Source organism: Acanthopagrus latus, chromosome 18 (genome assembly GCF_904848185.1).
Source record: "Acanthopagrus latus isolate v.2019 chromosome 18, fAcaLat1.1, whole genome shotgun sequence".
NCBI lineage: Eukaryota > Metazoa > Chordata > Actinopteri > Spariformes > Sparidae > Acanthopagrus > Acanthopagrus latus.
This window is the reverse complement of record NC_051056.1, coordinates 28,868,327-28,885,735: the sequence shown is the minus strand read 5'-3', so window position 1 is coordinate 28,885,735 and position 17,409 is coordinate 28,868,327. Positions and strand designations below refer to the sequence as shown.

Sequence of the window (17,409 nt, the reverse complement as noted above, 5' to 3'; positions counted from 1 at the left end):
GTTATGATTAATGATTAATTGTTAATGAATCGCTGTTAAGAATTTAGATGATTAAAAATGTAACAGACCACCAGAGAGGTTAAATATAGATAAGTTCTTACTCATCAAATCAAAAAAATAGTTGTGAGAAAATGTGTTTAATTATTATGGAAGATATTTGAAATCTTCAAAATACAGAGAGACATTCTACCAAAGATGATACTATTATGTTTTACAGCTCTTTAGCCTCTATATATGTTGGATTTTGTTTGGTCAGTTGTTGAATTGCAACAAACGCGAGCTCCCCTTTTACAGTGAAGTCATTTATTTTGTTTTATTTAGTTCATAATTCAAGTAGCTTAGTGTTTCCGTTCCTTTAACTCTGACTGTAGTCTTCTCTGATGTTGCATTGTTTGTGGTTCAAACAGTCGTCAATAGACTGTCGATAGAAAAGATTCCAACACGTATAATCAATTGTTGAGGCGCTACTAAAATTTGCATCTATAATTTTAACCCCAGCAAGAACCTGAGTAAGAAACCTGAGAAGCTTCAGGACGAGCAGCAGTGACGAGATCACTCTTCCCTGGCAGTGTGCACACTATATGATCCTTTGAACCTTTGCTAATGCTTTTTGTTCATTCATCTGATTTGGATGTGGGGTGTGAAATATTACAGTCAATCAATAAGGTCATTACCTTTCCCCTGACCAGTTTCAAGCAAAACAATCACACAAAATACATCTCTGAAGTCTCAGGATTTTTCCTTCCTTTGTGTTGTGACTGAGACTAAACAAGGGCGAAAAAAAATACAAGCTGATATTACGCACTGCACAGGGCTGCATTGTCTTTTCTGAGGAGCTACAAGCTGCAGAATTGAAAGGAGTTTAATGGCATTGAGCTGCAAGGTCGGAGGTCAGATCTGTTGATTGGGTGAAGAGAGAGAAAACCAAAGAGGAGGGGGAGAGGGGAGGACAAAGAGGGAGACACGGAGGAAGCAGCATCACACATGCAGAAAATGATAGCACAAGAGAGTGAGATTCATAACAAGAAGTTGTGAATCCATTTTGATGTAGAGGAAGAGATGGAGAGATGTCTCGCAGATATTTGTACAAGATTTCCTGCCAAATTCACTGAAACACTGTTGGGACATCACGGAGATACATGGGTATGTCAGAGCTGCATGTGTTCCTTTCAGCTAACGTCTGTAACTTACAAAGAAGGAATGTATCTTTGCATTTGCTTGTTTGTTTTTCTGGGCATATACTACTTGTTGCCCACTCGTCTCTCAGGGGTGTGCTGAAGGTAGTGTGTGCAGAATGATGTTTAATGCACAAATGACAGCAGTGGTTCCTTTGATATATTCTTAAAGCTTGTGTAAAATGTGGAAATGTCACGCTCTAAATGAATATGGAGTCATTTCTTATCAGTATGAGTGTGAGATGCTCGCAGTGCCTCATTGTACTACTGAAAAGCATCCTCTCAGCACAGCGCTGAGTCTAAGCTCATGCATTTTTGGCAATAGGAAGCATGACGCTTTCATTATGCTGCAGTAATACTGTTTGTTGTTTTCAGAATTTTTGCTAAAGGCATTTATGGAGTCAGCAGCACATGTCCTCCTTTATTATAGCTGATTGTTGGTGTGGATGCTTTGGGTTTTTTTTAAGCATGCAGCACGCATGGGCTCAGGCTGTACATGCAGTATGTATACTAACATTTAGATGTAAATATAGGCCAGAATGAAGTGTGGGGGTGGAGGGGTAAAGGGGCTTGCCAAGCACCTTTAACTGCCCCTGTGGTTGAGTCACAGCACTGATGAAACACCCCCTGACTCAGACCTGATGTAGGCTGTCCAGACACGGAGGGGTGGGGGGATGCAAGAAGCGAATCCACAAGGGCTCTCAGGAGCCCACACAATGTGTTAACGGCTGCTGCAGATGCATTTTAATCAGTCCACACAATTTATCTCACAAGGCTGCTCAGTTCAAAGCCACAGAAGGAAGAAATTCACTCGAGGTTCTGCTTACCCTTTTAAAAATGCTCTTTAGACGCGAGGCTGAATAAAAAATACAGTCTAGGTCAGTGAAACTAAAGGAGATCAGTGACAAAAAAATGGGAGAGGGTTGCTGGTTATGCAAGTTTATGATGGAAGTCATTAAGGAAAGAGAAGATTAAAGAGAGGAGACAAGAGGAGCTTCTGTCTTCACTTCACGTCTCTTATCCTTTCTTTAGCTGCTGCTGGCAGCAGTCTACTATGATTTAGGCAGCGGTACTTTAAGACCTGCAGCACTCAGGTTCACGTCGTTCTGTCGGCATGCGTGTACACACACTGTTGGTTGTACCCATGAGCAAGACACAGCATCCCTCGCAGCTTCAGGGGTGCTGTTGTGGGCTAATCTCTCTGTGGGGGCAGCAGGTGGAGAAAGAAAATCCCTCTAGGCTTCACTGACTTCTCACTGCAGCATCGCCTGAGATGTGAAATGAAAAATGTCAAACCTGAATCCCGCTTTGTGTTAGTTGTATTCTAACATCATATATCTTATTCTAGTTAAGTCCCAGTTATTGTTGGGTTGTTATTATAATTCATCAATAACATACCTGCACACATCCATATAAATGTCCACATAATGCTCAAGTGACAGGGATTCTGGTCTCCGATGCCGTTATTGATTTTTCACTCGATACAGAAAGAGTAGCCTAGTGAGCTTTATGTTATATTTAGTGTTTGTGTAGTAGCAGATATGTTTCATAGCACATATGCACTATACATTATCGGTCCAAGTGGTGTTCAGGGTTCACATGGTCAAAGATCTGTTTTCATTTTCTAAAAATATCGCTAGTTAAGATGATGAATGAGTGTGGGGTCCTGCTGTCTTTACTGAAGTGGATTATTTATGTGTTCTGTGTATTGAAAACAACACGTTACATAAGGTATTAAACAGGTTAATGTGTATGATTTATATAGATTATTGTAATTTATAACATTTAAGCGTACAGTTGACTTTTTATCGCCCATCCAATGCTGGATAGTGATTTATTGGCTGATTATTGTGTCTACATGTAGCTTATTATAAGGAAACAATTTTGAGAAGGAGCCTTTAAATTAAGTGAATCTGAAGCATCATTAGCTTCCAAAATGTCCATTTATGATATTTACCACCACGAGGAGGTTTCAGTCGTGTCCCTTTGTTGGTTGGTTGGTTTGTCAGCAGGATCACACAAAAAACTACCAAATGGATTTCCACTAATCTTGGATGGAGGATGTGTCTCCACCCAGAACAGATCTGATTATCTTTCCGTGCTGATCGAGATAAAGAGACGAATCCAGGAATTTATCGTCTGACAGTGTGAGATAGATTTGACATTTTCATTAGTTTCTCAGAGAAAAATTCACAGATCCTGATAAAGTACGAGTGGATTTTTAAATGCCTTATTTTTTAATATGAATTAGACTTGATTTAATTAAAGGTGATGACGGGGCCATGGCGGAGGTTTGCACTCTACTGAGTGATGTTTTAGTTTTCTATAATATGTTGCTGTGCAATTTTGTATGGTTAGCTAATTTGATTGGCTTTGTTTGTTAACACATACCAATAGATGGCTCAATACAGGGAAACTCATGTTTTTTATTTAGCTGTGTTTTGACTGGCTGACATATATATCTGCTGGCTGGGTGATTTATTAGTCATGTGTCTCCAGTCAAATCAGATACCTGATGATTTCAGGCAGTTTTGAAAATTGACAATACTACTAAACATTGAATCAGGTGAAAGTCAATACTGAGCACTGACTGACTGTCTCTCTGTATTTGTCTCTAGATTGTTTTATCAGATAAAAAGCAGATGAAGCTCATCTGTAGTATTCTGTGGGCTGTCCACACCTATTTACACTCTTTGCTGTGTTAATGTGGGATTAAGTGTGTGTCCTGAATGTCCTAATCATAACAAAGGAACACAGACTTCTCTCTGCACATCATTGTGACCTGCTTAAGTGGTGCTAAAAAGCACAATAACATCACCTCAGTATCAATATAAAGGTGCATTAATGTTTATATTTTATAGACTAGTGGGAGAGAGAGTGGGTGTCATTTTAACTTAGAAAAATACACTGCAATAAAACTCTTACTGCATTACACATTAGTCCCTAATGAACTGACAAATTGGTTGATTTTTCTTTCCTTTTTTTTCCACGTGTCACTTTGTAAATGTAATGAAATAACAATGTTCTGTTCAACCAGACCTTATTAAGTTCTCTGCTATTGTCACTGTTGTACTTTTATCCCCACACAGTTAATCACATACTTTTGTTACCGTCTTTTACAAGCTCCTTGTCTCCAAAGTTCAGAATTTTTTAATAGCTCTTAAACACAGGATTAACAGTCGTCTCTGAGAGGCTTTTCTTGTGGGATGTTTCTAGATCCGACTGTGTGATGCAGCCATTTTGACTCCTTCCCAAACCAAGGGTTATCACGCACAGAAAAGAGCAACTGACTCAATCTACCAAGTTTATCTCTAATTAACACGGATTAATTGAGCTTTGACTTCGCTCTGCAAGCCAAGCAGAAGGGCAATTCGTGCATGGAAGCCTGTTATTGCCTCGAGGTGGTTGATCCTCGCTGTTAAGGGCTCGAGGTCCAAAAACCCTCGGTCACGTGACCGTGATCATGTTGCTGTTTCAGTCTGTGTGTGTGTGTGTTAATGAATTACACAGTTTGCTACACTGAATCTAGTTTATGTAAATGGTCGAAAATGGAACAATTACCAACAGTTTTAGCATTTTGCTTTCATGTGTATGAGGAACAATCAGGGTTGCTGCCACTGCTTTTTCTTATTCTGCTCCCTCAGCCAATAGAAATACTGCTGCGCTCTCTTGTTAATTATTTGTGTTGGAAAAAATGTAATCGTACGCAGGTCACGTTCCGAGGAGGCATTGTGTTGCATGACAAGTCAGATCGACAGAGGTTTATTAAAGAAGTACAGTGTCATTTCGCATGTTGGCAGGCTCACCTTAAAGCCTCGCTGCCCTTTACAAAGATCATTTCAATAATGGATAAGGCGAAGAGCATCGCAGTCTCTTCCCACTCATTATGATCCCATTTGATTACTCGTCTCTGCTCTTTGGAAAAGGTGGGTTAATTGCGCACTCTGACTGTGAACTAACCTGCAAGTTAATAACATCTTTCCTTCGAGGTAGCATCATTATACGATATAAGCCTCATTAAAATAAAATGATGATTTAATAACTTTCCCTTAAAATGACCCTTATGAGCATGTACGGTTATTTTGTAGTTATCTGGGAAATTAAGACATCAAACACGGCGCTGCTGCATGTCCTGTGCTGTTCTGTGCAAAACAAGAATTATCCTTCTCTTGACCACTGAAACCTTCAGTGAACCCTCCCTCTGTGCTGTCAGAAGAACAGTTTTTGTACATAGTTTGATATAACAGTGATATATAGGCATATTACATGTCAGCAGGGTTTTCTTTACCTTCCCTTTTTGGTGCTTTCTGAAAGAGTCGCCTTTTCCGTCCCCGTTATAACCACTTACATGATGATGAGATGGACCCAGTGATGTGGGGGCAGCCATGTCAGATGCTAATGTACAAGAGAGGCTGCTGTATGACTGCAGCACCCAGTATGTAGCACATTCTCTCCCTGCATGATTACACATAATGCTGCTTTCATTATTGCTTTATTCCTCACACAGCCGCGTTCCTCTGCGGCTTTGCTCAAACTCCGAGAGTTAATTTTCCTCCTTTTTCCTGCCTTTTCAAAGTGGCTCTTTCTCCAGAGCAGCCGTCTAAGTCAAAATATCAAAATTTGACGCTTTGATTATGCTTTTTAAGGGGCGTTGATAATTGGCGGGTAAAGAAAGCAACTGTCTCCCACCATCCGCCATAAACGCAGGGAGGCTTTTCTGTGTGAAGAGGAATCACATTATGTGCAATGATCAGTGCCTGGGGGCCACATCAAACATAGTCTGAAAAACCTTTCCAGAGGAGATAGAGGCAGGCCAATTTCACAAGTGGCTTTTTATTGGTTGATTGCACAGAGGCCAAGTTGTTATCTAAATCCTAAAACTACTTGGGCAAAATAAGAAGTGCCGTGTGAGCTTTCAGGGTGTGCAAACGCGCCCCTCTGATGAAAGCCAAAGCAAAATGTTTACAACCAATAGTTTGCCAGGATTATGGCTTAAGAGAGTAAGTGTGAACAGAATGTAGAGGTTACAAAGTCGACAGTGACAAACAGTCATTGCTAGTGCGGAAAAAAACGCCTTATGTCAACTTTGATTTTCATGTTTTTCACTAGAACTGACGGCTTGTATAATCTTTTGACGGATGAACAGGTTTCAGGCCCCTACAGCCCGCAGTCGGATTCAAATGCATTTCCAGACTACAGATAGGTTACATAGAGTTTAACCAGGGTTTTTTTTTTTTTTTTTTAAATTAGGTCAGAATTTAAACTCTGTTGCCAAGATCCTGCTGCAGTCTAACAAGCCGACCTCCTGTACAGTGAGGTTTACCATTGAGGGACTTAATTTATCATTTAGCTTAATTATATTCAGTCCATATTGGAGCTGTTGGGCTAATTAGTTGATAAATAATTTGAAATCAAACGTGGATAGTGGGAGTCCACTCTGCTCATCAGGGGTGGGGGAGACACTGATGAGCAAACTGACCCGTGATTACTTGATTCAATTTGCTCCGATTAAAATAAAATTAACTGCCGTGTTTCTGTGGAGTTCCTGGCTACTGTATCTCAAAGGAGCGGCAGTATTCTGTATGTGCCGTATCTAAAATCACCACGTCTGCGTATAGCTGCAGGACATGAACTGAAACTTGAGATCTTTGTTGTCGATGTTTCCCATGAAAGAGAATAAATGAATAAATAAATGTCAAGCTTTCCTTTTGAAATCACCGCATATTGTTTATTAAACACGTTTCATGTCCCGGCGGCAGGACTTTTCAGCATAAGGTCATTATTTCTGGTCTGTGTTGTCACAGTGTTGTGACACAAAATGTCTCAGAGTCGTCTCAAAGAGTAAGCAACAGAATTCACACACTAAATATTCATCTCTCATCTTTTTCTGGTTTCTTTGTTTAGAACTTTAACACTTATTTCTTTTGTTTTTGTAATAACAGGGTTGTTTTTTTTAACAATGTTAGAATTGTTTTTTCACATAATCTTAGTAAAAAAGAGTCATAATCACATCATCTTTTTAAATGAAATATTAATGACCAGACTTTTAAACTTTAAAACAGCAGTCAACAGTCTTCTCAGTGCTCAGCCATAACTTAGTTGAAATTCATTTAAATTGTGAATAGTTCACCATTAAGTTTTCATCCTTTAGATGGACAGATATCTGTTCTTGTGCAAGCGAACAGTAAAGCTCCAACCTCGTTACTGGATGTGGGATTTAGATTCTGTGTCCAGCTGCATCTTCAATCACATCTTCATTTTAGCAGCCAGCGAGGCTAACTGTCAGGCTACTCTCACTAGTTAACAACACCTACCAGATTATATAATGATCATAAATGTTTAAATCACTCTATACGATGCAAGTAGAGAATTATCACCATCTGTGCCTGATTATGTGTTTCTTGTAGTGAAAAGTACAACACAGCCGATACAACCATCCAGCTATGATTTAAAGCTATTTGATATTTAAAAAATACTAAGCTGATTTGATTAATATATTGTGTCTGATGTCGTTTTTCCACAAAAACATTCAATTTCCTTGTTAATAATTTTTCTATAATTGCATCCACTTCAGTAGATGAATGTGAAAACATCCTTCAAGTGTTAAAGTCTGCGTGTAAATCTGTCTTCACAGTGAAGCTCAAACATTCAAGTTAAGAAAAAAAAACCACAGCACATGTTTAATAAAGATGTGACACTACATAATGCATATCAATTAACTGAGGTTCATACATAGGAAGTGAAAATCTGTGAACAAAATGAAAGAGTAAAGTTAAGACTGAGACCCAGACAGAAATTCAGCCGTGACCCGGGGGAAGATATCAGTCGCCTGCCGGGGGAGCGATCGCAATCTCCTGTTTACAGTAGCTCCACTCTCACCTCTGGATCTGCCTGATAAATCCTTTCGTACTGTGAGCCGACATGGATGTCAAGTCTGGAGTTCAGAGGTCAAAGTTCTGTTCGTCTGACAAGAGATGTAGCAAATATAATTGCATTTCTCATGAATATGTATCAGAGTGGTTTGCTAGATGAAGTATTATAATCCTGCACAAAATCATTTCAGAGACTTGCAGGAGAGACGTGTCAGTGGAATCATGACTAGCAGCGCAAGCATGACTGTGTTTTGCCACTCTAGTAAAGACAGACGTCATCCGTACTCATCCTCTTACTAGTTCGCCCCGGGCTGTGTTGAAAAGTAAAGCGCGGCATCATGGGATGTAAGAGCTCTGCATGTTTTCATGTGGAGTTTAGTTTGTGACGGTAATAGAAAACTGAAAGGAGCTAAGACAAATACGTCTCATACACTCGTCATAGCGGAGGAGTAAATCATCACTTAATAGTCTGGAGTGTTGCATAAGTTTGAGATTCACATGGAGCCACTTGTGTACGTATGCCAGGGATGATGGCATCGCCCAGGCGACCTCAGCACCCCTGCAAAATGGCTGTTCACTGATTTATGCTGAGTCAGACACCATTAGCTGTTATCCTCCCCCTCTCAGGATCCAACCCTGCACTAATGTGGGTCAGGGGCCACATTATAGAAACACCTTCACCGTACAGTCTTATCTCATAGTGTGCACCGCAGGATTTCAGTAACAGCACTGTTACTGAATGGCACCGGAAGATAGGATGAAAGTTGTCGGGAAAAAGAAAACATTTACTGCCAGATCAATAGTTTTATTATTCGTTGTATTCCAGGAGTTATTTTTGACAAAGTTCAGATATTCTTGCATTTGACTGTGTAAAACTATTATTAACTGAGTTTTGTGAGAGAATTTTCATTTAATTTCGTGGCTACAATATATTTCGGTCACCTGAGATCACTTCAGCTGTTCTTGTTTTGTCCGTGTGACAGATGAACATCAATATAAAATGTTTAATCTAGAGAAGAGCCGCTGATGTTTTAGGTAGCAGATATATTCTCACCATCAACATCCTCTTACCTTGAGGTCAGATCGTCCACATCGTGCCAGTTATCCATATTAACCAGAAAATGTACACTGATAATAATGTTCTCCCTCGAGACAGAAAGCCAACATGAATTCAGGCAAAAAGATATTTTTTTTCTACGACTACTTAATTTTATAGGTCACAAAATGTACCATCCTGTGTTTTGTCTTTTCTTTTGATGAGAACATCAGCAAACACTCAGCTCACTCAGTCACTGAGCACATACTTAGGATTTTATTTGCAGATGTTGCCCCGGGGCTTCTGCCTAATTCTGTGCAGCATTTGCTCGTGCACAGGACGCACTTCACAGGTGCTACTGATGATGCATTTGCATTATGGTTCTCAGTGAGCAGCGTCCAGGTGAGAGGGTTACATCACAGGCGCTCTCTTACTCTGATTACACACTGTTCCGAAGACATCCAGTGATTATACTGATTAGATACCCTCTTAGTAAACCATCAAATCATATGGTGCCGCAATTCATGTGGCCAGTGTGTGTCCATGAAGTGGTAATTCTGTTGGAAGAGTCTGTAGGAACGCAAGGAGTCAAGAAAATTTCCTGTCTAGAGATTTGTATGTGTTACAATCAGCTGTATGTAATGTTTGAACACTGAGATTAACACATGTAATTTACTGACTTAATTTACTGACTACTGTATTAAATAGTAGGACTGGATAGTATTATCATTCACTACCACAGGAACTAACTGCCCAGTTAGGAGTTAGAAGAAATTAGACATTCAAAAAGAAGTCAAAGTTATCAACACAATTTGTAGAAGTAACAGTTTAAATGTTACGTTAAAGACCGCTATGTGTTCCCTGAGGTTAGCATGCTAACCAGCTAGCCCAGCCTGTCCTGTCCCGTAAACCACTTTGTAACTCAAACGATAGTCTGAGCCTGGTGCTAACTCCCTTTCACTCATCTTTCATTTTACGTCTTCCGCACAGTCACGTGTTCTGGTCACAGCCGTTGTAAATCGCCTCTGTACAGCATTACTTGTCTGGCATCTGTACACCGCGGAGCCTGTGGTCAGTCTCGGTCCTGTCATGTTTACTGGGAGTCTACAGGCATCTATCCCTGTGTTGCTCCCTGCTGTCATTCCCCACTGGTCCTAGTGGTGTTAACCCCACAGACATTCTGCTGGTGCTGTCAGAAACGGCGAGCTAACTTAGCTAAGCTACTGTTAGCAGCACCTCATGTTTCCTCTGGTGATATGTTGTACCCTGTTTGCTTAGAGTTTTTTGTTTGTTGGACGTAAAAACAGTGCCAAGATTTTTTCTTTAAAAATGTTATGCAGCAATTTATGACACATAAAAAAACAATAACAATGTATGCATGTTTCCCACATTGGTTCAAAATATGAAAGACAACTACAGCGATAACCGACGTGTTTTATAAGGGCAAACTAAGGTGTTTACTCATGTTAGCATGATTGTTGAGCATAATACAGAGGGGTAATGTTTTTAATGCGGGGGGTAAGGTTATAGCTTTACATTTCAAAGAAACTATTAGAGAGCTGTTGAACGCTTGAGCAGACCAGTGCACATTTGGCAATGTTTTTCAGCTCAGCAGCAGTGGAGATCCAGCCATATGGTTCCCACTAACTATGGTCATAAAGCTTTATAGCAAACTGGAGGCAAGGGAAAGTGAAGACACAAAAAAAAGAACATCTAAATAAATATTTACTAATTTCTCATTAAAATATGAATAAATAAGACAGGCAACTAGCATGACAGCTTTGTTAGGGATGAAAACAATGACATGCCGTGTTTTTGGTGCACGTTGTTCCACTTGATGTTGAGTGTGAAGATTTTAATTGTGTCTCTCTGAGCCGACACATTCGACACGCTTCAGATCTTCCTTATTTTGACCATTTGACGTGATTTCCAAGGTTTACATAATGTTTCTCCTTAGATCGGTATGTCATCATATTATCCTTGTACCATAATCTGTTAGCATATTAAGAGCCTGGGGAGAAATTCAGATTGTTCCTCCCATCATTTAAATTTAGCACAGCCCATGACACACCAAATGAGGCAGGAATGGTTAGCAGTCTTTGCAACCTGTCATCCAGTCTGTTTGTGGCAGTCCAGGTCATATATCTGCTTATCTGCATGCGCTCATGTGTTATGTATGAGTAGGTGCTTATATGATATATTTAAGTAGGTCGATGAACAAAAAAAAAAACAGCAAAACAAATAAGTAACAGATGGACTAGGTTATGTTTTAATGTAAATTTATTGGCAGTGGCTACATGAAAAGATAAATACTTGAGTCACATGTATTCAGATGTCAGATATTTCTCATGTAATGTCCAACAAGATGACGACGTGAATCAGTCCCAATCATTTTTATCACAAAAGAACAGAAGCAGAAATATGTGATAATATATACTGCAATATAATGAACTCACAAATGGTTGATCAGGTGTATGTTCACACTGTAATGTAGCAGTGCTGCATAGTAACATGACATTTATTGAGTGGATGTTGAAATGGATTGAGTGTAAAACAGTTTTACAGCTGAGTAAAATTATTCACGGTTTGTGATTTTTATATTACTACTTACTGTACACACATTTGGGTTTTTGAGGGGTTTGTGATCTTTGTCATGATGTTTGTATCCGTATAATATTCATTCAGCGCTGACTGATGCTGTTTATACAGATGCAGTTCATACTTGGTGACTGAGCTCCGTCACAGTTTTTCATGATCACTTTCTTTCATCCTGCTACTCACATGTTTGGGGTTATTTCTTTCAGGAGTTAAGGAGCTGTTTTGTGATTTTGTTTAATTTTTGTTGTCTTGATTTTGTGTATTTTCTAAATGATCACATAACGACACATTCGCTTAGAACATACTAAGTCATCTTCATCTGTTTTTCTAACTTTGATTTGCAGTAAATGTTGTTAACAGTTTTATGAAGTAAAAGTTGTTTTTTTGTGATATTGTTAAAACACATAAAGTGGGGTGAAACAAAAGCAGCACTTTTTATTTATTCGACGGTTAATTTCATTTCAGTGGGATCAAATTAACTGTCAGCGCTCACCAGGGAAGCACTTTAACCAGCACTGTTGAGCCTTGATCAGTATCCCGAGGATGAAAGGAAAACAAAGGCGGCAGACAGATTAAAATGATGGTGGAAACGAGGAGAGAGAAATTCAAAATATTTGGAGCCTTTTTTTTTTTTTAGATAAATAAGTAGATGGGAAAAGCGTGGCAAGAATAAAACATTTGTGTGCAGCGAGGTCAAGACAAATACTACAGTAGAACAGGAACCTGAGGCTACTTTATTCAGAACCAGACTAATTCCTGCTCTATATATTTTGTATAATGAAGTTGTTCTACAGGAACACAACTACAACAAGTCGTATCCTGAGTGACTAACTGGCCTTTTTCTTTCTCTCTGTTCTCTCCTTCTCTTTCTTGCAGAACCGTGACAGAATGATCGACTGTATGAGCAAAGTCATGCTGCACACGGTCGTCTCATGCTGGCAACCATTCCTGGGACTGGCCCTCGTGGCTGTCTTTGTGGGCTCTACCCTAGGATGTCCCTCGCGCTGCGAGTGTTCGGCGCAGAGCAAGGCAGTTGTCTGTCACCGCAAGCGCATGCCCACCATCCCGGACGGCGTCCCAACAGAGACCCGGATCCTGGACCTGAGTAAGAACAAGCTGACAATGATCAACCCTGATGACTTTATCAACTTTCCTGGGCTTGAAGAACTTGACCTTAGTGGGAATATCATCAGTTATGTTGAACCTGGAGCTTTCAACGCCCTGTTTAACATGCACTCACTCAGTCTCAAGAGCAATCGTATCAAACTCATACCTCTGGGCGTCTTTGCAGGCTTAGCAAACCTTACTCGGCTGGATATAAGTGACAACAAGATCGTCATCCTCCTGGATTACATGTTCCAGGACCTGCACAATCTAAAGTTTTTGGAAGTGGGTGACAATGACCTGGTTTACATTTCTCACCGTGCATTCAGTGGACTCTTAAGCCTGGAGATTCTGACCCTGGAAAGGTGCAACCTAACAGTTGTACCCACTGAGGCCCTCTCCCACCTGCACAACCTTGTCAGCCTCCATCTACGATACCTCAGCATCAGCACTTTGCATCCTTACTCTTTCAAAAAGCTGTTTCGGCTGCGGAATTTAGAAATTGATAATTGGCCCTCACTAGACCACGTGCCAGCCAATACCCTGCATGGCCTCAACCTGACCACTCTGTTCATAACCAACACCAACCTGTCCTCCTTCCCTTACCAAGCCTTGAAGCATCTGCCCTACCTGACACACCTCAACCTGTCCTACAACCGCATCAGGCACATTGAAGGGGGGATGCTGATGGAACTGGTTCGGCTTCAGGAGCTCCATCTGGTCGGAGCTCAGCTAACCACCATTGAACCGTATGCCTTCCAGGGCCTGCGGGGCCTCAAAGTCCTCAATGTTTCTCACAACCGACTGGATACACTTGAGAAAGGTGTTTTTCAGTCTCCTGAGGCTCTGGAGGTTCTTCTGATTGACAACAATCCCCTAGTGTGCGACTGCCGTCTCATGTGGATCCTGCAGAAAAGGCATTCCATTTTCTTCGGGGAATCGCAGCCAGAGTGCAGCACACCTGAGGGTATTCGTGGCAGGCCTTTTAAGGAGTTTAAGGAGACTCTCCTGTCCTATTACGTGACATGTACCAAGCCAAAAATCCGAGAGAATAAAACTCAGACGATCACTGTGGATGAAGGCCAGCAGGCGATGTTGCGCTGCAGTGCTGAGGGGACACCGAGGCCCTCCGTGTCCTGGACGTCCCCACGTAGAAAAATATATACAAGTAGGAGCCACGGTAGAGTTACCGTCCACAATAATGGCACACTGGAGATCAAGTCAGCAGAGGTACAAGACAGCGGAGTGTACCTTTGCCATGCCTCTAACACTGCTGGGAATGACACCCTGATGACCTCATTGGCGGTGAAAAGTCTGGGATCGCTGTACGCCAACAGGACCCAGTACTACACAGATCCCAGCAATACCACTGCCAATGGGACAGCTGGCGTGACCCTCGGTTTAGACCTAAAGACTATTTTAGTGTCAACGGCAATGGGTTGTTTCACGTTCTTGGGAGTGGTCTTGTTTTGTTTCCTGCTCCTTTTCGTGTGGAGCAGAGGAAAAGGAAAACATAAAAACAACATAGATGTTGAGTACGTGCCTCGGTCCAAGTCTAACGGCACTAACGTTGACTCGGCAGAGGGACAAGCTGGACCTCGTCGTTTTAACATGAAAATGATGTGACATTCTTCATGAGTCCAAGATTCTGGATTGTGGAAATGCACAGCACAATGTATTTTTTTGAAAATTGGACTACTGAACTTCCAACTACTGCAGGGAGAATAGTAGTTAAAACATTTGGGGCGTCATACCAAGATAAACAGCACCGTAAAACAGTGGATTTTATCATAATGCTTGGATACTGTGTTTAAAATACCGAGTCATAACGGGACAGCCGAAGAGCAACTGCTTCAACGTGGACGACAAGTGAAAACTGTGTCCGCCAAGGGGACCTGAATGGAATATGTGTCATTTATCAGCTTTTTGAAATTTATATGCCCAAAAAAGAGGACTTCATTTTTGGGTTGGATCTACAGACTGAGCTGAACCATGTACAGTACAAATTTGTATCTAAGCTATTAACCTACTTTGTTTAGTCTTGCGCCATGCTTATTCACAGAACAAATCAATGAAACAGACCATGATTTCCTATGTTCAGTACTTTGCATATGTGTACCTAATGCTTCATTATGTACATGTATGTACATATTCATTCAAAAGAACTACTCATAGCAATATTCATGGGATGCATTAGCCAAAATTGATATACCCCACACGTTCAGCAAGAACATCCTTCAGACTTTTGAAGTTTCCATGGATTCAGGAAGGGCTTCTAAGGGTGATAATACGTCCCTGCTCCCCTAATTGACTCCTAGATATTAATAAATATATATTATTTATCAATAAAAAATGAAGAAAAAAGATTTTATTTATTAAAAAAAAAAAGAAAATGCCGAGCATTTGACAAAAATCAGTCCTCAAATGATGTTCAGGATCTATCATAACACTTCGATTATCAGAAAGTCGACCCAGTACTGGTCGGAGAGCCGACATGAACCACCTTTTGTCCTATTTTGTCTCTTTTTATTACTTTAACTGTACCTTTGCTGGTTGGCAAATTACATGTGTCAATTTTACTACAGTGACATTTGCATAATTTTCCCCAGTAGGAAATTTGGACTTTGTTGTGGTAGTTCCTCATTTTGTTGTTGAATCATTTAGATTGTGAAAACTTCAAAGTAAAAGTAAAAAAAATGTATGTGAAATAAATGAAGATGTATTTGTACCGATGAGTCCGACTAAATGGCTAAAACACTAATGAAATCTTCTTCTCTTCAGCCTCACTGATGGACGTCACAGTCTTCTCTCTGTGAATAACATTATTCTGATACACTGCAGCAGAATAAAAACACTCACGAGTGGCAACATATCCACCATGTGCCACAGCATGAGTTTAAAAATATTCAACCTATGTTAAAACTTACATACACCAAACTTTAAATGGCAATATGATAAACAACACTAACATGGGACGATATTATTTGGACATTCCCATAACGTACGTGACGTACAGCTGATGTACACAGAGTCATACGAGCTCCAGTGACGCGTCACTCGCTGTAGATCACCAACAGGTGATGTCGACATGCTGCTGACGGCTTCGTTAGATTTAAATTGAAACAGACCAAATGTGTTCGATATTTACAACACAATCACTGGTGACCAGGTACTGACCGTATCACTCACTAGTGATGTTTTTATTCAATTTAAAGCAACATTATGCAACTTTTTACCTTAAAATAGCAGCTTCAGAATCATTTTGATGGTAAAGTGTCTTGTAGTAGGATGATGGTGTCTCTGTCACACACACGTTTACTTCAACATCAGGGTTTGTTTGTAGTTAAAACCTACATTACATCTGATGAATAGTTACAGACCTGAGACTTCTGTTCATCCAAAACAATACAAGGCACATTAGGATTTGTGGAAAGTCAAAATGCTTTTATTTCACATGGCAATATGTATACAAAATGACGATGCATCATCCGGGTCACTGATTTTAGTTTTATTTTTCCATGTCCATGAGTTCTTCCCCACGATGGAATGAATTGAATTTTTATTGCTTGTAAGAAATGTGCAGAAGGAGAAAACACATTCCTGGTGAAACTGAACCCCTCAAAGAAAACAGTATCTCACGTCGGATCATTAAGTTATCGCCAATGAACTTGTTGATACTGCAGCTAAAGAGCTGGTAGAATGACTTAATTACTAGGTTAACTAAACTAATAACTAACTACTGAATCTCCATGTTGGTATTTCATGTACACTTATAAACAGCATGATTCTCTGAGTTTCTGACCACGTCCATGATCAGAAAATATTCCCATATTTTATAAAATATGAAATAACGATACCTGCATCATAAACACACTGACTTGAAATGTGTTTTTGAAATGCCGTCTATAGCTGCTCTGCTTCATCTGCTGATTAACATACTATGATTAATAGATATGGTATTAATATAAACATGAACTGAAGTGATGATACACAGTAATTACTTTCTGCTGACATTAACAAGTGAATCTGTGTGTATGACACGTCAGACATTTTTGGCCTCTTCTTCACTTTCTTGGACTGGATTTTTTATTTTATTTTTTCCTCTCATGCTGTCCCTCATTTGTGCACGCTCATTAAAATCCACTGCGTCTGTGGTTCCTGAGCCTGCGCTCCCCTGGGCTGCTCCAGAAATCAGAGCACCAAATGCTACAGCATCTCCAAAAATACAAAAGAAACAAGGTTAACTTTGTGGGTCAGCGATGCCTCGTGTCCACGCCGTTTGTTTAGTCAAATTGCATTAAAAATAGTTTCCTCACTGAACCTGTGAGAACAACTGCAGTCCTGCACAAATGAGGCCCTTAAAGAACGGCTTGTACAGACACACGGGGTTCATACGTCCCAGAAGCCCTGTTAGAAGGATTCTGGTACTTTCCTCTTCTTAAGAGATCTCAGTACCAACAGTCTATCCTAAATGATGGGAAACTGGCATCCGTCTTTGTAGGAAAACATGTTTTACACATCTACCAAGGATCAGTACTAATGTTCAGCAGTGGTCACATCGCTGACATGTTTCTAATGTAACTCAGACACATGACGGAAAAGACATCTGACAGCCGGAGCAGAC

At 40.3% G+C, this 17,409-nt stretch overlaps 1 protein-coding gene across 10 annotated transcripts in view; it reads left to right on the top strand.

Moving 5' to 3' along the window:
- The window catches only part of lingo2 (leucine rich repeat and Ig domain containing 2), a 210,959-nt gene extending 195,439 nt beyond the window's left edge, over positions 1-15,520 (top strand). For all 10 annotated transcript variants that reach the window (XM_037077163.1, XM_037077165.1, XM_037077158.1 and 7 more), the window contains one exon: positions 12,558-15,520. In XM_037077163.1, the coding sequence (XP_036933058.1) occupies positions 12,570-14,411 (1,842 nt within the window). In that variant the 5' untranslated portion in view covers positions 12,558-12,569 and the 3' untranslated portion in view covers positions 14,412-15,520. The remainder of the gene's footprint in view (positions 1-12,557) is intronic.
- The last annotated feature ends 1,889 nt before the right edge of the window (positions 15,521-17,409 follow it).